Below are 26,721 nucleotides of genomic sequence, written 5' to 3' on the forward strand. Positions count from 1 at the left end.
CAAGAAAAATTAAGTATGTGATAAAATTTATGAAATATTTTTAAAAATTAAAAGAAAAAATCTTATAGAATTGAAAATTTAATTTTCTTATATTTTTTAGAAAATGTTTGATATATGATTATCTTAAAAACACTTACGTTTAAACATATTTGGAACATAAATATTATCAAACATACTCTTGCAAAATTTAAAGTCCAAAATATTAATTCTAAAATGGACTTTCTTTTAATTTCTTGAATTTTCTCTTGATTTTTTTTTTTTTTTTGTACTTAAAAGGCATTGAGATATCAACATTGTATCATTTCTTTTTGGTTACTCCAAATGTATTAGACTTTGTTGGAAAGTGTCTCAAAAATCTAATAAAAGTATAAATTCCTTTTTGCAAAAAATATTGTAAAAATATTATATTTCCTTATTTTAGGTAGGAAAAAATTTTAGGTGGGGAAAAAGTATGAGATGAAGATATGCTTGTACTGTACGTGGATAGAGATATGAACGAGAGACACTTGATCAAGTGAGAAGCTTGTGGTTTAGGGTGCAGATATATGAGGAAACATATGATATTTTTTATAACCTAATAATTGTATATGTCATTTGTAATATTTTCCATAGTATAATTAAAAGATTATCTCGCATCCATTAATGTAGGCACAGTTGAATGGTTGACTTTAGTTTTGTTATTCATAATATCCTCTAACATATTCTCCCTTATCCGCGGATGTAAGCATGGTTAATTGAACCATGTTAAAATATATTCCCTTATTCATGAATGTAAGTATAGTTGATTGAGCCACGTTAAAAATCCCATGTACCTTTGTATAAATTATTTTATGTTTGTATTCTTCAACTAACTTTATTTGTATTAAAGTTTATTTGACAAAAAACACTTTAGAATCTAATTTTTGTTTTGTTATAATTAAAACATGAGATTAACCAAGTTGTGATCCAACAAAAACAACTTTTACTTTTTTATTATTATTTTCATTTTATTTCAAAAACAATTTCAAAAAACAACAATTGAATAGTATCATAAATATTTAAAAATAAATTTTTATTCAAAAAAATAGAAAACTCATTTTAAAAATAAAAAATAGGAAGTACTCACCAACAATGCTTAACAACTATTACTCATTTTTTTTATCCACTTCTTAGATTAGCTACCAAAAGAAACATTTCAATAAATTTTGATAAAATTTAATATATTGCTCTTTTAATTTATTTATTAATAATAATCCAATGCCTATTATAAAAACATTTCAATTTGTTATTTTCTGAAATTAAAATTTAATAAAAATTGGTTAACTACCATCAATAACATAACTTAAAAAAGATTTGAAGCATGTTTTCATGCTATTTAAAAACAATTTTAGAAAGCAAAATTTAAAAACAAGGGAAAAGACAGTTTGACCTTTTTCTTATTTACGAATGTTATAAGTTATAACACAAATTAAAAACTATTATTCAATGTGATTTCACTTACAAGCAAGTTATTCTTAAAGTACGTATAAAGTATGTTTGGATTGTGAGAATTTAAATGAAAATAGAAAAAAAATGAATTATAATCTCATATGGAAGAAATGAATCAAAATCTCAATAAAAGAAAGATTTGAATTTTTTCTTTACAATAATAGATTTCTTTTATTTTTATTCACATTTCAAAAAATTAACTCATACATAAACTAATACAAATGGAATTAATTTCATTCGCATTCTCTAATACAACTTTCCAACATTTTAAAAGACCTTTTTAATAAGAAGAAAAAAGATGATGTTTGTGTTATTAAAACTCATTTATCTTATTTTATTCTTTATATATAAAGATTAAATCATTTAAAAATATAAAAATTTGTAATTAATTTTAATTATATTTGATTTTCTTTCAAATTTCTCGAGAAAATACCTTTTTTATATCCTTAATACTTTTTTGGAGGCAAACATAATTAAAAAAAAAAAAAAAAGAAGAGAGAAGGAGAGTTCAGGTTGTTCTTTTGAATGAGTATGATGGTGCTCTATCATTGTTGTAGGGCAGTCAACACCCCGAGGTTTGAGTCCCACGAAAAGTCTTAAGAACTTGACTATGGAAGGTTCCTCGATTATCCAAAAAATAAATAAATAATGGTACCCTATCACCTTTTTGACTTAAAAAGGTTCTTAACAAGTTCCTGTATTATGATACTATAACTTTCCAATCATTTTATATCAAAGAGTTCTTTAAAATCCATGTACACACACACACACACAAAAAAAAAAAAAAAAAAGTTTCAAAATTGTTGATACATAAGTGGCTGTCCAAATATAACACATGAGAAAAAATATGTTCAGCTAACCTGAAAAAATATGTTTAGAAGCCGAGCAACTCTAATCAACATGAGGAGCTCCTGGGTTCTTGGTCTTTAGCTGGTTCAAACAAAACAGAAATTTCAAAAGGACCAATATATTAGGTGGTACCTGATATATCCACAAAAAAAAAAAAAAAAGACAAAAAAAAACTCTGCTGAATGCTTATCCATGATGCAGAGTGTAGCCAAGAAATGAGAATTTTAAAGAATCATATTGTGAAGAGTCAGGCACCAGTGATGTCTTAAGAAAGCAAAAAACATGCTTCACTCTAAAAATTGAACATGGAGAGCACCACCATGAAATGGTGTGGAGCAAAAGTGCTAGATTCACACAAAAGCAGGTCAACAAGGAGGGAAGTAAAGAAGAAAGAAATAAAAAGGGTACAATTTAGGAGAGATAAAGTGATTAAATTAGAATCAAACCTTGTAGAAGTATTTTTTCCGAAGTTTGATGGCCATATGTATGCATCTTTTTACATTGATCTTCAGCACCTTATCATTGAATATCTGCAACATGTTGGATATAGATGACAAATTAAATAATATTTCACATGAATAGTAACCCTCCTCCTCCCATGATCGGATAAAAAAGAAAAAAAGAAAAACCTGAAAGTATAGAAGTTGTTAGAGATGTGGGACCGATTGGGAAAGACTAGATAGATGATTTTTTTCCCTAGGAGTTAAATTGGGATCCTCCTGCACCACCACCTCAATTCCTTGCCACTTGAATCAGGCCTTAAAGGCATAAAACGTGGAACTCTAACATCCAAGCCTCACACCCCGAAAGGGGAAGTTAAATACAACAGCAACAATAACAAATGGAAAAAAAGAAAAGAAAAAAGATCGATGGAAATTAATTGAGCAAAGGCATAGATAAAGATTTCCATGGTGGCCATGAGATCATCTGCTTGTTGAAAACATCCTAAACCTCAAGCCAGTTTACGACTGTTTAAGTATGAGAAATGACCGGCAATTTATGTTCTGTGGAGTAACCAATCATATGGTATGACAAGTTCTTGCTTATAACACATAGATGTAGAGGACAACATGTTATATTTTTTAACTGATGTGACAAGATATTTTCCAAGTCAGGAGATAGTCAAATGAATGACAAACAAAACCAATGATAAAACACTAAGAGTCCGTTTGGTAGTAATTTTAGGAAGCGTCTTTAGTCTAAAAAGTGTTTTTGAAAAAAAATTAGGTGTTTGATAAAATTTAGGAAACACTTCTAAAAATCTGAAAATTATTTATAATATTGAAATATCACTCGTAGTATTTTTTGAAAAAAATAAATAAATTATATAGGTGATTCTTTTAAAAACATTTCTACTAAAAACACTTTGAGTAAAAACATTATCAAATACACTCTAAATATTATATGCAAAAAATAAATACAAGGAAAAAGTACAAAAAATAAAAACTCAGAACAAGGCACCTACTTTTATCAGATCATCAACTGAACGGGTTTCTCTGATGATTTTGTGACGGTTCATAATGAGAATTGCAGCTACACAAAAAACGGGCAATTCATCATTCGCATTCCTTGTCGAAGAGACTACAGCACAAATCTGCATGTTATCATTCTTCGACCAAAAATTCTTTGTCAAGCCACAAAGAGGATAGGCTGATACTGATCTTATTGCAACTTCATCAGCATCAGAGCCTTCTGTGTTTCCATGTTTTGATTGTAAGCCACCCTTGGAGTGACCATTTCCATTCTCCATGCTTTCTCTTTTTGATTCTGCACCAGAATCCCAGGGAAGCTGTACCACCAATGGTGCCAGACGGCTTCCCACATTGCTAGCCACAGATTCATCAAAATCAGCAGCCCACATCATCTGCAATGAGAATGACTTAAAAAGTGTAAGTTCTGCAGAATAGAAGTTGTACAGCATGGTGTTAGAAGTCTTTTTTCATGGGAAATGTGAAAATTAGATTCAAGTTTAACTTTATGTAGAGATCCTTACAGTCACAATCTCTCATGACAGTTTGAAACAGCATAGGCCCCATGCTTCTTTATAGAAACCATGCTGCTCAACTATAATTCTACCAATTTGTCTCTCAGACCACAGCCCACTCAAAATCAGTCAACCACACAATGTGAAGAAGATAAATCAAGCACATATTTTATCATATCCCAAAGATCTTATAATAAACTCTTAACGCATTTTGCCCTCCACTTTGCTCAAATTGATCATTCCAAACATTAGTTTCACATGAAACGTTCATGTTCACTCCAGCAAAGATCATATGATCCAAACATTAGTTTCACTTTTCAATCAGTATATTGCTCTTCCACATTGAAAGTTACTCACCTGTGTACCAATCTACTGAGTTTTGGGATCCTCAAAAACACTTAAGACATTTCTCTGAGTGTCTTCTAAATATAGTATAGTGTCATGTATCTGTACAAAATGTGTTTTATATATCTAGTGATAGTGAGTAACTAGGAGTACAAACCTCCCACATACAAAGGGCATCACTGAAAGACAACTCCCGGCGAAAGAGAACCAGAAGCATCCGGAAGGCAAAAAGAAGGTTTTCAGAACCTACACGCGACAAGTGTGCAAACATTTCCCTGTCAGTGAGCTCCAAAATATGCTTCAATGCTTGCAACTTTTTCATCACTCCAGTTGGTCCTTCCATCTGAAAATTTTCACACTGGAGAAATTTGGAATATGAATGTTAGTGAAATAAAATCAAATTAATTTTCTGAACATACTAGACAATTTTAGGGATACCATTCTTCTTAGAAGCATCTCAAAGCACCAAAATGCATCAGCATTATCCTCAAAGAGAATGACAAAAGGAGACAGCAAGTCACTCATACCTAAGAGCAGATTTCAAGACACAGGTAACCATTGGTGTTTAAGCTGATATTACAAAACCAAATTATCTAGAGCTTTCCATGAATAAAATAGTTATCATACAACTGGAAGAGGTTCAAACAGAAAGATAAAGGCACCACCTTGGCAGTATCCTGTTGCAGGATCAACCCATGCATAAACAGCAAGAATGTCTGACATCCTAGCCAAATTTTTTGGATCCTCATAGAATTCAAGATGACTATCTGTTCTTACCACATCAATAACTGAAAGGGAACAAGATTTTTCAGACACGAAGAATAGTTCAAAAATAAATCCAATAGTGGCATAAACAAGATTCACTAGGTTTTATCATAATAAAGTAATAAATGACGAACTGATATACCTATTTGATGCAGTGTCCAAAGCCATTCCGACACTCTGTCCTTACTCACAGCCCCTCCTTGAGATCTACTTGAATTTATCTTCGGTGTTTCTGGTACATTAGATATTCTGAGTCTGTTTATTTCCTTTTTGTGTCCCAGATTATTGGACTGCAATACTGGTTCATGGGCATCAGAGTGAACCATTTGAATCTCAGAGTTCATAGCATATGAAATATTGTTAGATGCTGAACCATTTGACTTCTGAACTAAATCTGCATTGTTATTAATTTGAAAACGGTGCATATTCTCATCTTTGAATCTCAATTTATGTTGTGTAGATAGTCTATCATCAAACACACCATGTTCATTTTTTTCTTCTCCACTCTTCTCAACTAAATCTATGATGGGTAATGAGGGAACATCAGTATAAGTTCCAGTTATGTATTGTGATCCATGCTCTTCACTCCCTGGTTTTGGGGAATTGCAGTCATATGGACCAGAACTAGGTGTAAGACTAGAAGAGTTATGTGCTGTGCCATCTGCGCTTCTCCTCATGCTGACAAAGTCAGCAGAATCACTACAACTTTCCCTTGGGCATGCAAATGATGTATCTGTACAATTATTATTCCAATCACTGTAATTGTCTATTTTGTTAGTATTATCATTGGAAACTTGCTGACTTTTTGCTCCAGCTTCCCATTTCTTATCATCTTTGGACAATGTTCTTATATCCATGACTTTGGATCCCACCACATGGGCAAGGGACCCAGTTCCTATGCTCGAATGCATCAATTGGCATTGCTTGATAAGGTCTTTGTACCGTTCCCTGCATGAAGGTTTCATAAAGCTTTTTAAGATTAAAAATCCAAAAACTACAATATATCACAATATGCAACAGGCTGATGAGTTTTGAAATTAAGAACCCCTATAAGTCTTTAAGTTTTATCAGAATCTTGAAAATCATTGAAATTCCAAGCTCATACATTGGCAATTGTTTCATAATAGAACTCTGATACCATAAATTCTTTACACTTGGGAAAAGCTCCATGCAAAGAATGTAAAGCTTTAGACTCTCTAACAATGTCTTAGGCACAAGCTGATGTACTGAAAATAGAAAGGTCAAACCAAATTCCACAAATTAGCCACATATTTTCCTGAAGACATGCTACACTAAGCCCTAATGTTCCTAGAGTATCTTCACTTTTTTTATTTAATCAATCTATTGATAACAATCTTTTCTGATAAAAAAAATAGAAATATCATTAACAGAAAAGGAATTGATGACAAAAATAACTAACCAAACCGACTAACAATTACTTGTAGGCACTGTATATTTCCTTGGTCACTCAGCTGGTGAAGCTTATCTTCATTTCCATTTAGAGTGTTTGGACTCGTTCCTTCATTTTTCAATCAAGTCTTTGTATTAGGAAGGATATCTCATCCTTCATTTTAGTTACTATCCATTCAATGAAACCATGTTTCTAAGTAAAAAAATAAAATAAAGTAAAAAAAAAAAAAAAAAAACCCACTGAACAAACTAAGGAGGGCACCTTAGGAATAGGGGAACTCCATGCCTTTATTTTGATGGAAGAAGTCCTATACAGAATAAATTGATGACAAAAGGTTGGCTAATTGTATATTGTTGGACTTTATAGATAGTCTAAATTGTGAATAAAGGGTTATAGGTTTGATGTTGTTTGAAGGGGTTTGTTTTTTGGTGCCTCTTGTGTACCACTGTGTGCATAGAGTACAGCCCTTTCGTTGGGTGCTTTCAATATGAAACTCTGATTTTCTTCTCAAGAGAAAAAAAAGAAAAAAAAAGAAAAAAAAAAGCCATAATCTTTTGAAGAAAAGTGTTCAAAATGGTCAAATGTCCATGTTATATATAGAGTGTCATATATATATGTGTGTGTGCGTGCGTGTGTGTGTGTGTGTATGTATGTATGTATGCATATATATATCATGTTGTATGGTGTTAAACTACACTTAAAATGCAATACATATTGGTGATAGATATTGTTTTATGTGAAAAATGTACCGTTCAAACCAAATCAGGAGTTGTAAGTTTTCTAGGACCATGGGAATACCATTAGATATGAACACTTGCAGCTGACAAAGAGAACTGAAATAGTTCTCTTTGCATGAATCAGTCAAAAAAATCAGGAAAAAAAAAATTATTATCTGGAAATACATTAGAAAATGAAGAGAGCTCAACCTCCTGGCTGTCCTTAGTTGCCTCCGATGCTCTGCGGTGCTGTCAACTGCATAACAACCAAGAAGAAATTCCCAAACTTCAGCCCTTATAGATGGATCCACACCCTACCATGCAGCAAAAAAATGTGAATTCCGATCAGTAGGGAAACAGGAGTTCTTGCTGGAATCTCCTTAACAAAAGAAGACAAATTGAAGAAGCAGCAACCAAAAAAAATCCTTCTTTCACAGGTAAAAGTGTCGAAGTAGATAATGTAACAGAAAAAATTACAGGTAATATCCATTCAAAACCAACATATCAACAGGAAATACAGTTAGAGCAGGAATATCATCTATGCAAATATAATCTTAACTAACCTGTTTAAAGACTTAAAGACCAGAGAGAAAATATATATAGTTGATAAGCCATTTGTAGCTTCACTTACTGTCACCGGATGAAAACATAACATTATGTACAAGAAGCTCTTTAAAGGATGGTTTACCTTGGTGCCAGTCTGCTGGTTTAATCACAAAGACTTAAACCCTTTGCATATGGTGAATAAGTGAGTGCAAATGAGCAAATAAGAAAGATGCATTTAGACCTTGCTTAGAACAGCCATATCATCCAAATATTCAGAAAAGTTTATCAATATATCTCATGAAACAAGTTGCAAGAGATAGAAGAAGCCTATTTACAGTTAAAAGGAAGGTATATCTATAGAAGCTCAACACCAAAGGAGGGTTTATCCATTAGGATTCAATAATCTCATGGTTGGGCTCTAGTCTTTTCAACAAGGCAAGCCACTGCTCTACTAAAGTAAGCCATCAACAATAAAAACTGCACGCACACATGCATGCACACAAACACATGCAAATAGCTAGTTTCAAGATAGATGGGTGGTATAAAATTCAACTACTTAATCAAATGATTATTAATTGGCTTGAAGGCCGTTGCACAAGTGTTCTAGGTCTTTTCAAGTTGCACTTTTCTTGTGGTGGGTGACGGGGTGAGAATTCAGTTTTGGGAGGACTTGTGGTGGGGAGATCAACCTTTGCGTTCACAATTACCATATCTTTATAGAGTTGTCATAGTAAAAAACCTTACTGTTTCAACTATCCTTGGCCACTCTTCTTCATTTTCTTGGAATTTTAATTCCCACCACAACCTTACAAATTCGGAGATTGAGAATCTTGAAAGACTTGTGTCATCTCTCACTCGTGTGCACTTGTCTTCATCCACCCTAAATGCGAAAGCATGGTCATTAACCTTTTCAGGATTATGCACCCTCAAATCATTCTTCATGGCTTTGTCTAATATACCAACTTTTGTTCTTTTCTCCCTAACCAAATTTATATGGAAATCTAAAGATCCATCTAAGGTTAAGGCCTTTGCTTGGTTAGTGGCACATAAGAAAGTAAATACCAACAACATGCTCTAGGCAAGAAGACCTTTCAAATCCCTCAAGCATGATTGGTGTGCTTTGTGTAAGGAGAGTGGAGAGTCTATTGATCATCTCTTCCTGCATTGTCTAATAACTTTGGGGTTTAACATTGTCTATTTAGACAAGCTAGGGTTGTTTAGGTTCCACCAAAGAGTATATGTGATATGATGATCATTTCATATAGGGGTATGAGGAGCTCCAAAAGAGGCAAGACCCTTTGGCAAATAGCTTGTCACACATTACTTCGAATTGCGTGGCAAGAGAGAAATGTCGGGATTTTTTAGGATAAGTGGACAACGAGGGGTTGTGGGATTTACTTAACTTCTATTCCTCTTTCTGGGCCTCATGCCTTGAGGCTTTTAAAGACATTCCTCTTAGTATTATCCAACTCAACTAGCTTTCGGTGTTTAAATCAAAAGGGTTTGAACATCCTTGAGAGAAGTTGCGTTTGTAGTATGAACCTTTTCTATAAATTCGTTGTATAGTAGAGTAGGTCAATCATATTATGATCAGTTTTTTTTGTGATAGTGGGAAGGACTTCTCATCCTTCTCATGTTTTCATTAATATAAATATATACTGCTTTTGCTTCTGATAAAAATAAATAAATAAATAAAAGTTCCATGCTATGTATCAGGAGAGATCATAACATAATTGGAATCAATTCATTAAGCTTGTTGATTATGAATTGATGCTTGGCTTTCTTGCTTAGAAATTAAGTTGCCACATCAGGAACACCCATCATCCTGTTCTAATGCAAAAGCATGCTATGTTAACAAGTGGAAAATGCATACCTTGATAAGATACAGAAAAAGACTGATTAAATGGAATGCAGTTATACCATAAAAATATAGTATGTGATACATGAGAATAGTGCAATAACATACCCCCAAAATAATCAATTTCAGTGCTTTCTGAAAACCAAAAACCCTTCCTTCACTATTAAAAGTTGCATGCCACTTGTCTGGTTTAAGCATTTTGCTCATCTACACCATTAAAAATGATGGGATTAGAAACCACATAGGTGAAAAATTAATTGCAGCAATAAGAAATGGGGAGAATTAAAATGAAAATGAATAAAAGCACATCTCTCAATCCAAGTCAAATTTACCCAGATTTGTTACAAACAAGTTTCACAACCCTTTGTCTCTAAATTCCAAAAAGATTGATGGAAATGTTGGCGAATATTTAAGGAATGACTTAGAATTCCAACAATTCTTCTCTACACTCATCCAGAAACTCTAACAAAAGACAAACCTTAGCTCATAGAATCCAGAAGGCTCCGATCTTTAACTGTCTCAAAATTTATAATAGCCTCATGTGTCATGGTTGTCAAACTCCTGTATGCTTCCCATCCTTTCATTGCTTTATCTCCCTTCTTCTGGAACACCCACTAATATTTGCCTATTTCCCTACAATTATCAACAATCACACCTCATGGTGAGAGAGAGATATCACAATGCTTGGCACCAGCTCTTTATCTTCAGTTATTACTTGGCACCAGCTCCTCACCTTAAGTGATTGCTTTTGAGGGTAAAACTATCTCTATTAAAGCTATATGTCATTCATGAGGATTATGATTGTAAATCTGAGTTCACCATGCCCAAATGCTTGGACATTCTAATTATTCTCTTAAAGGGTAACGATCATTAATAGCCTTCTATGATTAATCCTACCTCACTTACCACATATGAAGACAATGAAAAGGAATTAGGCAGACAGAAATCAGCTATAGCCCACTTTGAATTAGTCTTTTTGACACAACCAATAAAGCATCCCTGCATGCGCATTGATTACCTCAGAACACTGGTAACAATCTTGGAGTCCAGATTCCCTTGCTTTCTAATGCCTCCCCACCCAGTGACATTTTCCTCAAATTCCAAAAATTGGTGGGTATCTCATCAAAGAAATATTTGTTTCTTAACAAACATATAATGTAGTCAGAATCTTCACCTAGTATACTCATCAGAAGTTGAAGTTCAGCAAAAGCTATGTTGATACCTTCAGCATAAGGTTTAGTAACTTGACCAACACCAAAAAGGCAATCCATCAAGCCAGCAGTGTGGGGCAAACTTTGTGCTAGTCATCTATTACATTCAAACGTCAATTATCAGTTCTCTCATACAGTTGAAGGACAGAAAATGAAGTTGTCCTTGCAAAGGAGCTTCCACAAACAAACAGTTTCCTTTCCGATACCAAATGTGATAGCCATTTATAACATATACAATCCCCATAATGCTTCAGCTACTTCCATAAAGAAAGCAATTGTTGACATTTTGAAACAGTATATCAAATGGACCTCAAAAATCTTTTACATCATATCTCCCATTTCGTGTGATACTTTAGCAGTAACAGAGTTATCACGACCTCAACTGTGTAAGGAGATTTTAAGGATGTAATGAATGGTCTCATATCTGTCATGAAATGGAAAAAAATCCATTGATCATTGGACTACAGTTACTACTCCACTAAGTTTCATACTTTTATTAACTCAACAACCTTTTTTTTTTATTTATTTGTTGTGCTTCATTTGATTTCTAAAACTCACCAAGGAAGATAATGAGCTCTAAAGTTTCAAACACCGTTGGTCACGCACATTTCCAAATGACTACCACAAGAACTAGAAGAAAAATAATCTCCAAAATATACTGACGACAAGGATCTGCCTCAATTTCTTTAAATATGGGATGCCCAAATGAACAGCACTTGACCTAGTAAGAGACAAATTAATAAACAAATTTTGAGTAACTCAATACACAACTCTCAGGCAGAACTAATAGGAATTAACATCTTATCTCCTTTTAACCAAGGAAAACACAAAATTCCTCTGCAAGTTTTAAACTTGAAATCACTGCCAGCTGCCTCACACAGTTCATATGCATAACTTCGGAGAGATGATTGAAATTACCACTCACTTCCTTGGTTGAGAGTATATTCTATCCAAGATTTTGGTCCTTCTGGTATTTGATACAAGTTGAATTCCCAGGACTACTTAAATTGTAGAGAGAGACATTAGAGCTGTCATTGCTATAACAAAAATAAAATATGCCTAGCACACCAACAGGATCAATGTCTGGCACAAATTTCAATCTTGTGTGCTTAGGTTGTGAAGAAAACTCAAATTTCCTCATTAATTCAAAATTTCTTAGAAATTCATTGTGATCTCTTTTGTTGGCACTAGTTCAAATGACCATATTCAATTCAATACCCAAGAATCAAGAACCTTTTTCCTTGTACTGCAGACACAGCTTCAGAACAATATTTACAAAACACAATTATATTTTGATTTTCAACCAAATAGTTCTGCTTAAAAAATAGCATGCTTTATACAAGGCAATTTTGAAGCACATCTCACAAATCCAAAAGATAACAGTTTTGCATGGTCTTATAGTTATAACAACCTTTATAGGTGAATGATGAAGACAAGGCTCTCCAATGTCCCGCATAATAGAACTCAAACCAGCCTTTCCACAACTCCATTGCTTGTCCTCTTTTTCATAACACATCCTAAGTTCTCTTCTTCTCAACTTCTCACTCCCTGCCAGCATACCACCCAATAAACCCAACTCAGAGATCAAGAAAAAATATTAGAAAATTCTGAAAATTAGTGCAAAAAAATACCCATTCCTAAAACAAAATTAAAGCCACAACTAAAAATTACAATCTGGTAAAGACCCAGAGCAGAATACTAAAAATTAATTTTTTACTTACATTCATTCTGAATCAAACAACTAGAACACAAAAAAAAAAAAAAAAAAAAAACCCAGAACGAAATCACCAAAAACAAAATGATTTACATGGATACTGAACCATAAAACTAAATCCAATGAAAACCCAGAAATTATAAAATGAAAATTCATTTACATTGATTCAGAACCAATATGCACATATGTATGTGTCTATATATATATATATATATATTATCATACAATCCGATACAAACCCAGAAAAATCACGAAAAATGAAGTTTATTTATGTTAATGCTGAAAAAAAAAGAACCACAAAAAAGAGAAGCCGACCTCAAAAATGTATAACCATAATTAAATCCTCTCTTTGTGCCTACATGTAGTGATTTTAAATGAGAAAACACATTCAAATCCAAAAAATTGACCATACATTAAAACATTTGATTAATTTATACTGAGCCCAGAAGCGAATCAATAATAAATGAATGCTGATCTCAATATCTCTGTAGCGAAATTTGTGCGTACAATCTCATCACCATTTCATTTTCATCTAACCGCACATTGAAACAAACGATTCATATATAAATACAAATAAATAAATATACGAATTTTCAGAGAACGAGAGACCTGAAATCTATGTTGGAGAGAGCGAGATCTCTGAAATTTGGAGATGAGTTTAAGAGTTTCTCCGTCGCCATTAGCAAAGGCATTGGCCGTTTTCTCTTTCTTCTTCCCCTCGATATTTCCTTTTTAAATTTTATTTATTTCCCATTTTGTTATTTATTTATTTATTAATTATTAATTATTATTGGTATCACTTATCATAGTTATGTTCACCTGCTCACTATGGCTTGAACCAATAAGATGTTGCCATGTCAGCATAAAAATAAATTTATTTAAGCAAAGAAAATAATGAAAAGTTTTTAAAAAGTTTTTATTATTTTTACAAGCACTTTTTTTCAAGTACAAAATAATCATTATCAAATTTCCTTTATTCTTATTTTTATTAATAAATAATTAATAAAAATATTTTTTTCCAAAAAAAAAATTAATAATACGTAGTCACATTTTAAAAAGTTTGTACCTTAAAATAAATAAAAACAACAAAAGAAAAATAAGTTAATCAATATTTTTATAAAAAAAATATATAAAAATGGAACAAAAAGTGACAAAAAACTAGAATTATCCAATTTTCTAAGTGTTTGGTCTTGCTTCTTTTGCTAAACAAATTCAATAATTTTTTAAGTAATTTTCATTGGGTTTAAAGTTTGTATTACGAACATTTTTAAGGAACTGGGTGTTTGATAAATCAACTCAGTAACTTAATACGATTTAATAATTTAATTTAATTTATATATTAAATATATTTGGTGAAATAACTTAGAGTTCGTTTGGTAGTATTTTTTTTTAAAAAAAAATTAGCATAAAAAATGTTTTTGAAGAAAAATAAGGTGTTTAACAAAATTTATTAAACACTTTTAAAATTTTTAAAAATTACTTGTTTTTTCTTGATAGAACTCTTAATGGGTGATTCTCCTACAAATACTTCGAGAAAATACACTTTCACTAAAAACACCCGAAAGAAAAACATAGTTAAATTCACTTTTAATATTATGTCTTAAAGTGACATTTAACTTTAAGCATTGAATTAAAATAGCAGGTGTATAGTAAAACTTAATACTTATTACTTAATAATTTAAGTTGACTTTAAGTTAAATTATATTTAAGTTGTTGATTTAAAATTTATTACTTAATTCTTATTTTAAGTATTAAGTTGTTTGATAAAATTAACTTAAAATTTATTTTAAATCATCAAATTGACATATTTATCTTTATAAATTATAATTAGAATAGAAGAGGTCAAGTATCAATAGAGATCGTGGAGCAGTAAAAGAGATCGTACTGGTAATTAGGGCAAATGACGTAAAAATGTAAACTTAAAAATAAGTTAATTATTTTTACTTATTATTTACAGTTGTTTTTTACTTTAAATTATGTCATTAAATTATTTTACCAATTATATTTAATTTGCTTAATAATTTAAATTTAAACTAATTATTAAGTTACTTTAAGTTATTAAGTTGATTCACTGAACATCTACTTAATTTATTCTTAATCTCAAATCCTTTTTATCCCTTTTATTCACACTAGTGAGAATATATTTTATAATTACAATTTTATGTTCGTAACTTATTTTTTATAATAAATATTCTATAGTTATATATATTTACAATACTTTTAAATATGAATGTTTTATATATAAGTTTTTTGTTTAAAATTAATGAAAATAAATATAAGTTAAAATCACTTAGTTAAATATTAATCAAAATTAATTAGTATAAATATGTTAATTTAATGATTTAGAATAAATTTTAGGTTAATATTATGAAACAACATTAATATTTAAAGTAAAAATCAAATAATAACTTTTAAGTTCTAAGAATAATTTAACTTAAGTAAACTTAGTAATAACTATTAAATTTTATGAAACACCAATTATTAACTTTTTAACTAAACTACTTTTTTTATCAAATGCTTCCTAAGTTGAATTGTAAAAAATAATAATCATTGATATAATTAGTAATAATTACAAGCAAGCTAGAGTAACCTAACTTTTTCATTCTTCTTGCCTTTCTCTAAACATGAGATTTTTTTTATTTAATTAAAAATTTTAAAATATTAAAATTATATTTAATTTACTATATTTTTAAAAAGGTATAATTAACATTAAGGTAAAAAAAGAGTAAATTGTAAGCAACCATAATTACAAACACTATACATGAAATGATATTTTCTATCATTATTATGATTGAATTTTTCTCAAATGATAATCATTCCAAGTATTCCACTATTTTTTTTCATCATATTTTCACCTCACTATTAAAGCTACAAATTTAGGATACAATGCTTCCATTCTTAGTAAACCACTTAGTCCTTTGTAGGGAATATTGATAGTAGAAATTTTAACTATTTTTTTATTTAATTTGAAAAATATTAAATCATCGAAGTATGTTTGTCCATTCCTACCACATATACGTCCATGTGTATTTTTTGTTTGTGTCAAAAACACAATCACCAATTATGGTTTTAACCTTAAGGTTAAAATCACATCATTAACTATGATTTTGGTATTAAAAAGAAAAAAAAAAAAAACACTAATTCAGTGAATATTTTAAAGGGACATAGCTTTAGAGATTTTATTTTATTTTATTTTTATAATTTTTCTTATGGCTATTGTGAGTGTTTAACTAGGTTGGCAATTCGGGACAAAATTCCTAAGTGTCTCCTAACTCAGCTTTCCAATTCCTATTCGGACTACTTGACTTTGAAGATTAAAACTTTGCTAAGAGGCCAAAGTATGTAGTCGAGTGTGTGGTGATTGGATGTGAATCAATCTGGTTTTTAATTTTTAAATGTATTAGAAAGTTGGGAGAAATGGTTTTTGGTGCAAGACTTTCATTCCCCTGTTTTTGGATCGATCCAGGTGCAGGGGTGGATCGATCCAACTAATTTTTTTAGATCAAATCTCAACCATTAGATTAAGGGTTTCTTTTTTACACTTTAAAAAACAATCTTCTCTCATTTTTCTGGCTGGTGACTGCAGAAAACGTGGAGAGAGCAGTCACACTCCTTGTGTTCTTCATTTTCTCATTTTGTTTTCTTAATTTGGGGTTTTTAATTGCAAAGAAAATCCACTTCTCTTAATGTTTTCTAAACTAGTTTTTAATGGATTTTCTTGAGCAATAAATGGGTTGATTCATTATTTCATTCACATCTCAATCTCTCATTCTATTTGGGTTTGGGTACATACCCATTTTCTTCTTGTGTGGATTCAAGAAGAGGTCGGGATTGAGCTTGGTGCGGACTCCAAGTGTGCTCCGAAAGAAGAAGGTGAGAAGCTGAAAATGAAGGTACTTGTCAAGTAGTTCGGGAAGGATTGGTTGGTTTGAGTTAGGTAAAACCTTGTACTCAATTTTTATTCTTCATAGTGGAGTTTTTCAATCGGTGATAAGCCCGTGGTTTTTGATCTCTTTGGAGGTTTTCCACGTTAAAAATTCGGTGTTCATTGTCTCTTTCTCTCACTCTACACTTTGATTTATTTTCTGTTTTTGATATCATTGATTACTTGGGCATACTTGTTGCATGGAAGAAATATGAGGTGATTTAAGTGTGACGATCCATTGCATGTCTTTAATAATTCTTCTGTTCACTTTGTTTAATGATATCATGGAGTCAATTGTTATGAGTTGAGGAGATGATTGTTCTTTTGATTTATTTTTGAGGAGTGTTGAAGCATTTGCATTGATAAATTGTTGGGAGAGTGTTGATCCATACATTCTTGCTTGTGGATGTTATGCTTTGTTGAAAAATTGTTGGAAGAAAAGTTTCTTGACATTGAGATAGTCTAAGGTTAGGTAATCTTTGTTGGGAGAATTTTTAAATTGTTCTACAACACCTATTCACCCCTCCTCTAGGTGTAGTCCATTATTGAAATTCACATTTTCAGCTATATTTGGTTTTCATAAAGTAGTAAGAAAATAAAAGAAAAATGTTAAAGAAAATGATTTTTTCATATTTGATTTTACTATGAAAAATAGTAAAAAAAAAGGTTAAATATAATTAAAATTATTAAGAAATTTGTATATTTTAAAATTATTTAATCTATATATAGAAGAGTTAAATTTGTGAAATTTTTTGAAGTAATATATAAAAATAATTTATTGATTTTAAATCTATTTTTTATTTTTCTTTACTTTTTCTTTCATTCTACGTTTTCTCTCCATTTTCTTTTTCTCACTTTTTCTTTCAAACTTTTTGGGAACCAAACATAGCCTAAATATTTTGATATTAGATTTTTTTAATTATAGAATTTGATTTTGTATATTAAATAGAAGAAACTTTTTATTAAAAGTTATAAATGTGTCATATAAATCATAAACATAAAATTGGAAATTAAAAGAACAAAACAATTACTCCTCCTTAATAATTTTTTTGCAACCTAAAATTATTATTAACTAATTATAAATTATAAAAATTACTTTATATTATAATTCATTTTTGAAGGAAAAATGTTATTTAGAAACTGTCTTCATTCAATAAAATAATCTAAAAAAAAAAAAGAAGTAGTAGATCAAAAAACACAATTTACCTTCCTTAAATTCCCTTCTTTGTTAAAAAACATGAAAATGCATAATTAATAATGAGGTTGAAAATGGAAAATAGGAGAAAACACTTGACTATTCTATGTAAAAAAGGTTTGAGAACACAAAGAATATCAAGAAAATGAAGAGCAATGCCAAACATGTTTTTGAATGTTTTTCGTTCCGGAGAATAATAAATAGTTTTCAAAAACACTTTCTAAATAGGCTTTTATTATTTTATTTTATTTTTCAAATTTTAGAAAACTTTAAACTAATTTTGGATAGGAAAAGCAACCTTTATCTTTTTTTTTTTTTTAAATAAAACGTGTTCCATTTTTACAAATTGAAATTGGATTAGAGTTTAAAAAGTTTATATTAAACTTGAAATCAATAATAAGAATAAAAGTAAAGAGAAAATTTATTATCTTATTTTGTTGATGAGAACTCAAACTCAACACTTTAATGACTTTAACGAGTCCAACATAATGTGTTAAAGATTCCCAAAATTAGCCCAATGCTTTGCCTTGTTGCTAGTACCTTAGAAAATTAGTTTTAATGCATTTTGTGAATATTCAATAGGCTTTAAGGCATTTTTGGTACAACAAAACATTCTTAGGAGCTCTTAAAAGACAAGTGCCTAAGTAGGGAGTAAACATAGGTTGTGAACTTAAAAGTGCATGAGACTCAATTGTGCACTCCTCCCTTAGCATAGAGCCACACAACTCACCTCTCATGCACGAAAAAAAAATGCACATGAACTCTCTAGCGCACCTCTTAAGTGCATTGAACCAAAGTTCTCAATGGAGCCGACTTAACCGCTATACAACTATTAATTTTTATTTATTTATTCAAGACTTGAGAATTTTAACAATTGATTTGGTTTAATTTCTCTTCTTAAAATTTGACCAGTAAATATATTTTAGAATTTGGTAAGAAGAAATGAATTAAAGAATGATGAACCATTTGTACATTAGAATCTTACAAAGAACATATTAAAAATATCCATGAAAACATATATATTAAACAAAACATTTAAACTTTTAATCTAAAAATGTTGTGAATGCCTTGTGTGTTTGTGTTTAATGTACCAATTGCTATACTTTGAATGATATTTTACACTCAATCATATTTTGAAAGCATGAAACAAAATATTTTTATTTAATTCATATCTTGCCATAGTGAAAAAAAAAGCTGTTATTATTTCATTTCACTTAATCAAAGAGTTCGACACTATTCTTGCCATGATTCAAATGATTAACCATTGCCTCCAAATTTTAACATATGGTTTATAAAACACTATTTAATAGTCATATTAACCTAGCATTCTCTCTTTGTAATTCATACCTTTTAAATTAACTATTATTAATGCTTCAACTAACTATTGTTAATGCTTAAACCACTACTTTATAATAGACTGGATAGTCTATCATTTCTTATTGAATTACTTTCCCATGACCTTTAAATAGACATAAGAGAATGTGCTAGAATGTATTCTAAAACATTTACTAGAATATGTTAGAACAAATTCTAAGAAAATTAACAAAAGCCTCAATGCCATGATTTTGCCATTTGCAACAACTTGAGCAAATTAACTTTTGAGAATGTCCTAGAATAATATTCACAAGAAGATTGAAGAATCAAAATTTAAATATCTCATAATTTTCCATTCATAATGAATTGATCATGTAAGGCTTAATTTTGATCATTCTTAAAAATGCCATAGTATTAACATTTTCAATTTCCTTGTTTAAATTTCTCATCATTGAAAAAGCATCTCATTTATGTTATTTGCTCTTATGTTTCTGGTTATAAATATAATAATATAGAAAATTGAATAAATTTAATTCTTTGTTTTACTTTAATATATTAATTAATTTAAAAAGTTAGGGCATTGTCAAATTTGGAATTCATTCCTTACCAATGAGAGGGATTAAATCCTCTTTGTGCAATCTCTCTCTTTTTTTTTTTTTAAATCTATATACTTGAGATTAGTCATAGGTGGTGTTTGTTTTTTTATTGAATAGAAAAAACTAAAATAATTCACTTTTTTTATTTAGTTAAAAACAATATGTTGATATCAAAGATTGAATTTATTAATAATAAATTTACTTTAGTTGAGTTGGTTGATATCAATAGGTTATTTTTAACTTAATAGAAAAAATTAAATATTTTGACATTTTCTTTTCAGACAAAGAACAAATACCACTATAATCAATCAAAATTTATTCTCCATTCTAGTGAAATCTTATTTTGTTGGCTATCATTTTTTTGCATTTGTTTTAATTGAATTAAAAAGAGGCTTGTACTAAATAATAGCAAAATAGAAAAACAATAAGCTACCCTTCCCATTTTGGATAAGTTGTTATTTTTAGCTTAAATGAAAGTCTGAAGCCAAGTAAAAATCATAATTTTTACAAGAAAATATTAGTATTGTAAAACTTTTGGTATATAAACTTTTATTAAACTTTAAAAAGGAGTTCCGACTTTTAAAACATCTAAAAAGGAGCAAAATGGAAAAAGTTAGATCATCAGGAAAGTTAAAAAACTTTTTCAAGACAAAATATATAAACACAATATTCACAATTTATATTCTTACAAAAATGAATTTATATGCAATTTTGGACAAGATTTATGCCTTTTGTGACTTAGAAAGTTGTATTATCTCTCTTGGTATTCATATTTCTCATCCCAAGCATGGATATAACGCCTGCAATTAATAGATTAAAACCACATAAATTTTATTAACAACAATTGAAATGACCTTAAGGCTGTTGAATGCAGAATGAATCATTTCAGTTTGGAATGTGAGAACCAGAAAAACCAAAATTTGAGCCACACAACTCACCTCTCATACACGAAAAACAAAATGCACATGAACTCTCTAGCGCACCTCCTAAGTGCATTGAACCAAAGTTCTCTGTGGAGCCAACTTAACCGCTATACAACTATTAGTTTTTATTTATTTATTCAAGAGTTGAGAATTTTAACAATTGATTTGGTTTAATTTCTCTTCTTAAAATTTGACCATTAAATATATTTTAGAATTTGGTAAGAAGAAATGAATTAAAGAATGAGATGAACCATTTGTACATTAGAATCTTACAAAGTACATATTAAAAATAGGGAGAATTATGTTTTGGGGGTAGATGGACCCCCAAATTAACAAAAGGTCCATGTAACTCTTCAAATTGAGCCCAAGACCCAATGAAAGTATAGAAATTGAGTTGAAGGATATCATCCTTCAGTATTTTCAAAAATGTCCTTTGTTGATTTTGAGAAAAAAATAAATATTTTTGAAAAATACTTTTATTTAATTTAATATTTTTAAAAAATACTTTTATGTAATTTAATATTTTTTAAAATACTTTTATTTAATTTAATATTAAAAAAATATTTAATTTAATATTTTTTTAAATACTTTAATTTAATTTAATATTTTTGAAAAAAAATTAATTTAATATTTTTGAAAAAAAAATATTTAATTTAATATTTTTGAAAACTACTTTTATTTAATTTAGTATTTTTGAAAAAAAAATTATTGAAAAAAATTATTTAACTTAATTTTATAAAATATTTTATATGTGTTCTTAAAGGGTATATTTGTCAGTTATTATTTCATATCCTTCAACTCAATTTGAAGAGTTACATGAACCTTTTATTAATTTGGGGACCCATCTACCCCAAAAAGATAATTCTCTCTTAAAAATATCCATGAAAACATATATATTAAACAAAACATTTAAAATTTTAATCTAAAAATGTTGTGAATGCCTTGTGTGTTTGTGTTTAAGGTACCAATTGCTATACTTTGAATGATATTTTACACTCAATCTTTTATTATTTAATTAGGCATTTATTTGATATAAAGTAACATAAATCATATTTTGAAAGCATGAAACAAAGTATTTTTATTTAATTCATATCTTGCCATAGTGAAAAAAAAAGCTGCTATTATTTCATTTCACTTAATCAAAGAGTTCGACACTATTCTTGCCATGATTCAAATGATTAACCATTGCCTCCAAATTTTAACATATGGTTTATAAAACACTTTTATTTAATAGTCATGTTAACCTACCATTCTCTCTTTGTAATTCATACCTTTTAAATTAACTATTATTAATGCTTCAACTAACTATTGTTAATGCTTAAACTACTACTTTATAATAGACTGGATAGTCTATCATTTCTTATTGAATTACTTTCCCATGACCTTTAAATAGACATAAAAGAATGTGCTAGAATAAATTAATTCTAAAACATTTACTAGAATATGTTAGAACAAATTCTAAGAAAATTAACAAAAACCTCAATGCCATGATTTTGCCATTTGCAACAACTTGAGCAAATTAACTTTTGAGAATGTCCTAGAATAATATTCACAAGAAGATTGAAGAATCAAAATTTAAATATCTCATAATTTTCCATTCATAACAAACTGACCATGTAAGGCTTAATTTTGATCATTCTTAAAAATGCCATAGTATTAACGTTTTCAATTTCCTTGTTTAAATTTCTCATCATTGAAAAAGCATCTCATTTATGTTATTTGCTCTTATGTTTTTGGTTATAAATATAATAATATAGAAAATTGAATAATTTTAATTCTTTGTTTTACTTTAATATATTAATTAATTTAAAAGTTAGGGCATTGTCAAATTTGGAATTCATTCCTTACCAATGAGAGGGATTAAATCCTCTTTGTGCAATCTCTTTTCTTTTTTCTTTTTTTTAAAAAAATCTATATACTTGAGATTAGACATAGGTGGTGTTTGTTTTTTTATTGAATAGAAAAAACTAAAATAATTCACTTTTTTTATTTAGTTAAAAGCAATATGTTGATATCAATCAATATAAGTAGATTGAATTTATTAATAATAAATTTACTTTAGTTGGGTTGGTTGATATCAATAGGTTATTTTTAACTTAATAGAAAAAATTAAATATTTTGACATTTTCTATTCAGTCAAAGAACAAACACCACCATAATCAATCAAAATTTATTCTCCATTCTAGTGAAATCTTATTTTGTTGGCTATCATTTTTTTGCATTTGTTTTAATTGAATTCAAAAGAGGCTTGTCTAAATAATAGCAAAATAGAAAAACAATAAGCTACCCTTCCCATTTTGGATAAGTTTTTATTTTTAGCTTAAATGAAAGTCTGAAGTCAAGTAGAAATCATAATTTTTAAAAGAAAAGATTAGTATTGTAAAACTTTTGGTATATAAACTTTTATTAAATTTTAAAAAGGAGTTCCGAGTTTTAAAACATCTAAAAAAGGAGCAAAATGGAAAAAGTTAGATCATCACGGAAGTTAAAAAACTTTTTCAAGACAAAATATATAAACACAATATTCACAATTTATATTCTTACAAAATATATATTCAATCCTTTCTCCGATATGTTAGCAACCATTAATTTTATTTCAACCATTTCTCAAACATCTTACTTGGCATGTAACAAACTTTTCCACTAGAAAATAGTTTCAGCAGAACTTAATGTCCAATCAGTTGCTCAGCTAACATCCAAATACTTCCTAATATCTTTAAATAGAACTTATAGAACATTCAGGAACAAACTTGAGAAAAATTGAAGTTCGAGTATCAAATTTCACCATTTGACATTTGACTTGACTTTTGAGAATGTGCAAGAATCAATTTCAAAGAAGATTGTAGGATACAATGTTTTCTAGCTGTTTTTTTAAAACTAAATAAAACCACCAAAAGAACGCTCGTAGCATATAATAAGCATCATGATATTAGTGAATTCACAACATTTATCGATTGAAGAAGCTAAAATTCTTCATTAAAAATCGAAGATTTTGTTTTATCGTTTTCTGAATATAGAGATGAATTTTTTGCAGTTTCTTTTATAGACATAAAAAATGATTTTGTCAAGGAGAAGCTTCTCTTTTTGTTGCTTATGTTTCCCTTTTATAGAGTGTGAAGGAACATGGAGATGGTCTTTTTTGTAGGTTTTTACAGAATCCGCTAGTTTTGTTGACTTTTGGGTATATAAGGACAAAAGTAGTTGGATTCATCTTTTTAGGCTCAAGTCAATTAGTCAAGTCAACTTGTAAGAAGGTTTCGACCATTTTTATGGTTCTTATTTTGAGGTGAATTTTGTGCACTTTCAAGTTTTGAGGTAGACCATTCTCCTAGTAGTTCGATTTTTGATAGCTCCATCAACTTTGGCAACATAAACATGAAAAAGTTATATAAAGAAAGATATAAAAATAAAATCAGAAAAAAAATAAATAAAATACTTTTGTATGTATAATTCCTGCTTTTCTTATGTTGTATTTTATTTGGTACAAATGGATTGATGCTCTTTTTTTCCTTTTTTTTTTTTTGGATTTTTTCCATTTATTTAATTAACTTAATAAAAAATAGTTTTCTAATATTAAAAGCACATTTGACAAGTGTGGAATTAATGAAAACATTTTTAGAATTTACTCTAAAACTAAAGTGATTTTTAGAACAAATTTAAAGTATTTTTGGACTTATGTTGTATAGTATTATAAAAATGAATTATAGATACTGAGAACAAACTAAAAACTTTTTGCATTATATATAAATGCATAATACATTTATGGCAAATAGGTAGAGAAAACTATTTTTCATATTTGAGTTCTCAAATAAAATATTATTCTAAATATAACTGAGATTTGTGATCAATAATTGTTTGGAAAAATTGATTCTTAATGATGGTTTTAGATCAAACCCAAAAAGCCAATATACTTCTATTTCTATTTTTGTTTATATTTGTTACCTTGTTTTGCATACATAGAATAAAATAAATTAAAATCTAGTAATAATCCTACCATTTATCTAATTAAAAGTTAATTTATCTCATCTACATTAATTAGTAAGTCGGAAGAAAAAATAGACCTAATTTAAACTTTAAAATTCAATAAGGCTACTAGTCACCATTATCCTTTGTATAGCAATAGTTATTGCCTTCGGCTTTGGGTGCCAAAAGCATGGATTTTCTTCACCTTTCATAAGAATTGTCATGTTGTAGTGTAATACAATATGATATGGGGATAAGTATTTTAAAAACATATGGTTTTTGTGTATTAATTCAAATGAAAATATTGGTGGAGGGTAAAAAGATTACCACTAACAACCATTCCAAGAAGGGTTATGGATTATTATTATTATTATTATTATTATTATTATTATTATTATTATTATTATTATTTTAATATCACTAGAAAGGTGATAAAATTCTATGTTGAAAAATATAAAAGAAAATAATGCAATTTTACTATAGGATAAAATATATATGCTTTTCATTAAATCATATTTTTTCTTAAAATAATTTTTTAACATATATTAGCTAATTAAGACTCTGTTTGCATCATGAAAAAGTGCTAAACAAAGGCAAAAAAAAATAAAAAAATGAAAGAAATCAAATTCTCTAATTTGGCTAAACAAAGGAAAAAAAAAATCAAATATAATGCAAATTGTTTAAAAATTTATACACTTTTATTCCTTTGTTATTGTCATGTTTGAAAAATATAATAAATGTTGTTTTATATTACAAATACATGATTTGAAGAAGTACTCGTAAAAATTTAAGCAATTTTAGTTGTCTAGCTTTGATTGAGTTTATCAAGAAATTGAGTGTGATAATTAAAATAATTTTATTTTTAATATAAAAATTCATATATATGGATGAAATTAAGCATATTTATAGATAAAATTTATAATCATTGCATTCTAACCCTTTGGACATAACCAAGTTGTTTCAACCATGAAATGAAGCTACCCAATTTAGTTTTTCGTTGTATTTAATATAAATTAATTCCCGCCTATACTCATTTTCTGACATGGGGAATTGTATGATTCGCACACCTGCTTCAATTCCGTTTGCAAGTGCAACATTTGCTTAAAGCAATTGAGGTTACTTTGATAAAGCAATTCATCAAATTTACTTAACTGATTGAAAACCAATTTTTTATTTTATTTTTATTTTTATTTTTTATCAATCCAATTACAATAAAAATTAATTTATAATTGTGAAAAATACATTTTATTAGTTTTTTTTAATCTAAATTTAAATATTTTAAAATTTTAAATTAATTTATTCAGATAATTATTATGCTTTCATGTGTTAATGTTGCCAAAAAACAATATAGATGAGATTATGAAGAACTATTATAATACAATCATTTATTAATCAAGTGATTATACCTATTGGTATTTAAGCAAAATTTGATTTGATTAGATTATTCAAACCACGAGATTGTTTGATGGTGTTCGTTGTTTTCCTAAAGTAATAATAGCATAGTTAAATAATAAAAATCTTATTAAGACATGTAAAAATATATATTATAAAAGTAAAACACTATAATACAATATTTATGTAGAAGCCACACATGCCCTTACAAATATTAAAACTTATATAAAACACGTGGAAAGGGATGAGATGTGGTAAGAATATAAAATACAATTGAGCTAAATTGTCATGGCTGCTAAGCTTAGTATATATGGATCATACGGCCACCACCTCCTCCTGCACCTCCACTTCCACCTCCACCGTCGTCGCCGCTGCCACCACCTCCACCACTACCACCACCACCATGGTTGTTAACTATTTTCTCCCGTCCAAAGGTTGACATTTCTATAGCATAACAATAAAAGAAACACCAAGTTAAAATGTAAAACTTTTATATATTGATATCCTTTAGAACTAACTTATTTTTGTTTTTCTTTAATTTTTTTTT

General features: G+C 28.9%; 1 protein-coding gene across 2 annotated transcripts; it reads right to left on the minus strand.

Annotated features, from left to right (window-relative positions):
* Positions 1-2,248: 2,248 nt before the first annotated feature.
* On the minus strand, positions 2,249-13,570 carry LOC117914284 (small G protein signaling modulator 1-like). 2 transcript variants are annotated; one of them, XM_034829546.1, is made up of 11 exons: positions 13,476-13,570; positions 12,564-12,700; positions 10,050-10,148; positions 7,748-7,851; positions 5,553-6,358; positions 5,311-5,433; positions 5,084-5,172; positions 4,803-5,003; positions 3,782-4,180; positions 2,763-2,846; positions 2,249-2,397 (listed from the first exon to the last, which is right to left on the minus strand). In XM_034829546.1, the coding sequence occupies exons 2-11, from the start codon at positions 12,666-12,668 to the stop codon at positions 2,359-2,361; spliced, it is 2,049 nt and encodes a 682-aa protein (XP_034685437.1). In that variant the 5' UTR covers positions 12,669-12,700; positions 13,476-13,570; the 3' UTR covers positions 2,249-2,358. The 2 variants fall into 2 exon arrangements, with proteins under 2 accessions (XP_034685437.1, XP_034685438.1); XM_034829547.1 differs by lacking the exons at positions 12,564-12,700; positions 13,476-13,570 and having other exon boundaries at positions 7,748-7,793; positions 10,050-10,130.
* Between the last annotated feature and the right edge of the window lie 13,151 nt (positions 13,571-26,721).

The sequence above is a fragment of the Vitis riparia genome, chromosome 5, assembly GCF_004353265.1.
Source record: "Vitis riparia cultivar Riparia Gloire de Montpellier isolate 1030 chromosome 5, EGFV_Vit.rip_1.0, whole genome shotgun sequence".
Taxonomy (NCBI): Eukaryota; Viridiplantae; Streptophyta; class Magnoliopsida; order Vitales; family Vitaceae; genus Vitis; species Vitis riparia.

What these genes read in the sequence shown, in the direction of transcription:
- LOC117914284 (XM_034829546.1), bottom strand. Translation starts at nt 12,668, where the DNA reads ATGTGTTATGAAAAAGAGGACAAGCAATGGAGTTGTGGAAAGGCTGGT. An exon ending in TTGGACACTGCATCAAATAG is followed by an intron (nt 5,434 to 5,552) that starts GTATATCAGTTC and finishes GTTCCCTTTCAG; the next exon opens with TTATTGATGTGGTAAGAACA. An exon ending in ATGCCCTTTGTATGTGGGAG is followed by an intron (nt 4,181 to 4,802) that starts GTTTGTACTCCT and finishes TTCTCATTGCAG; the next exon opens with ATGATGTGGGCTGCTGATTT.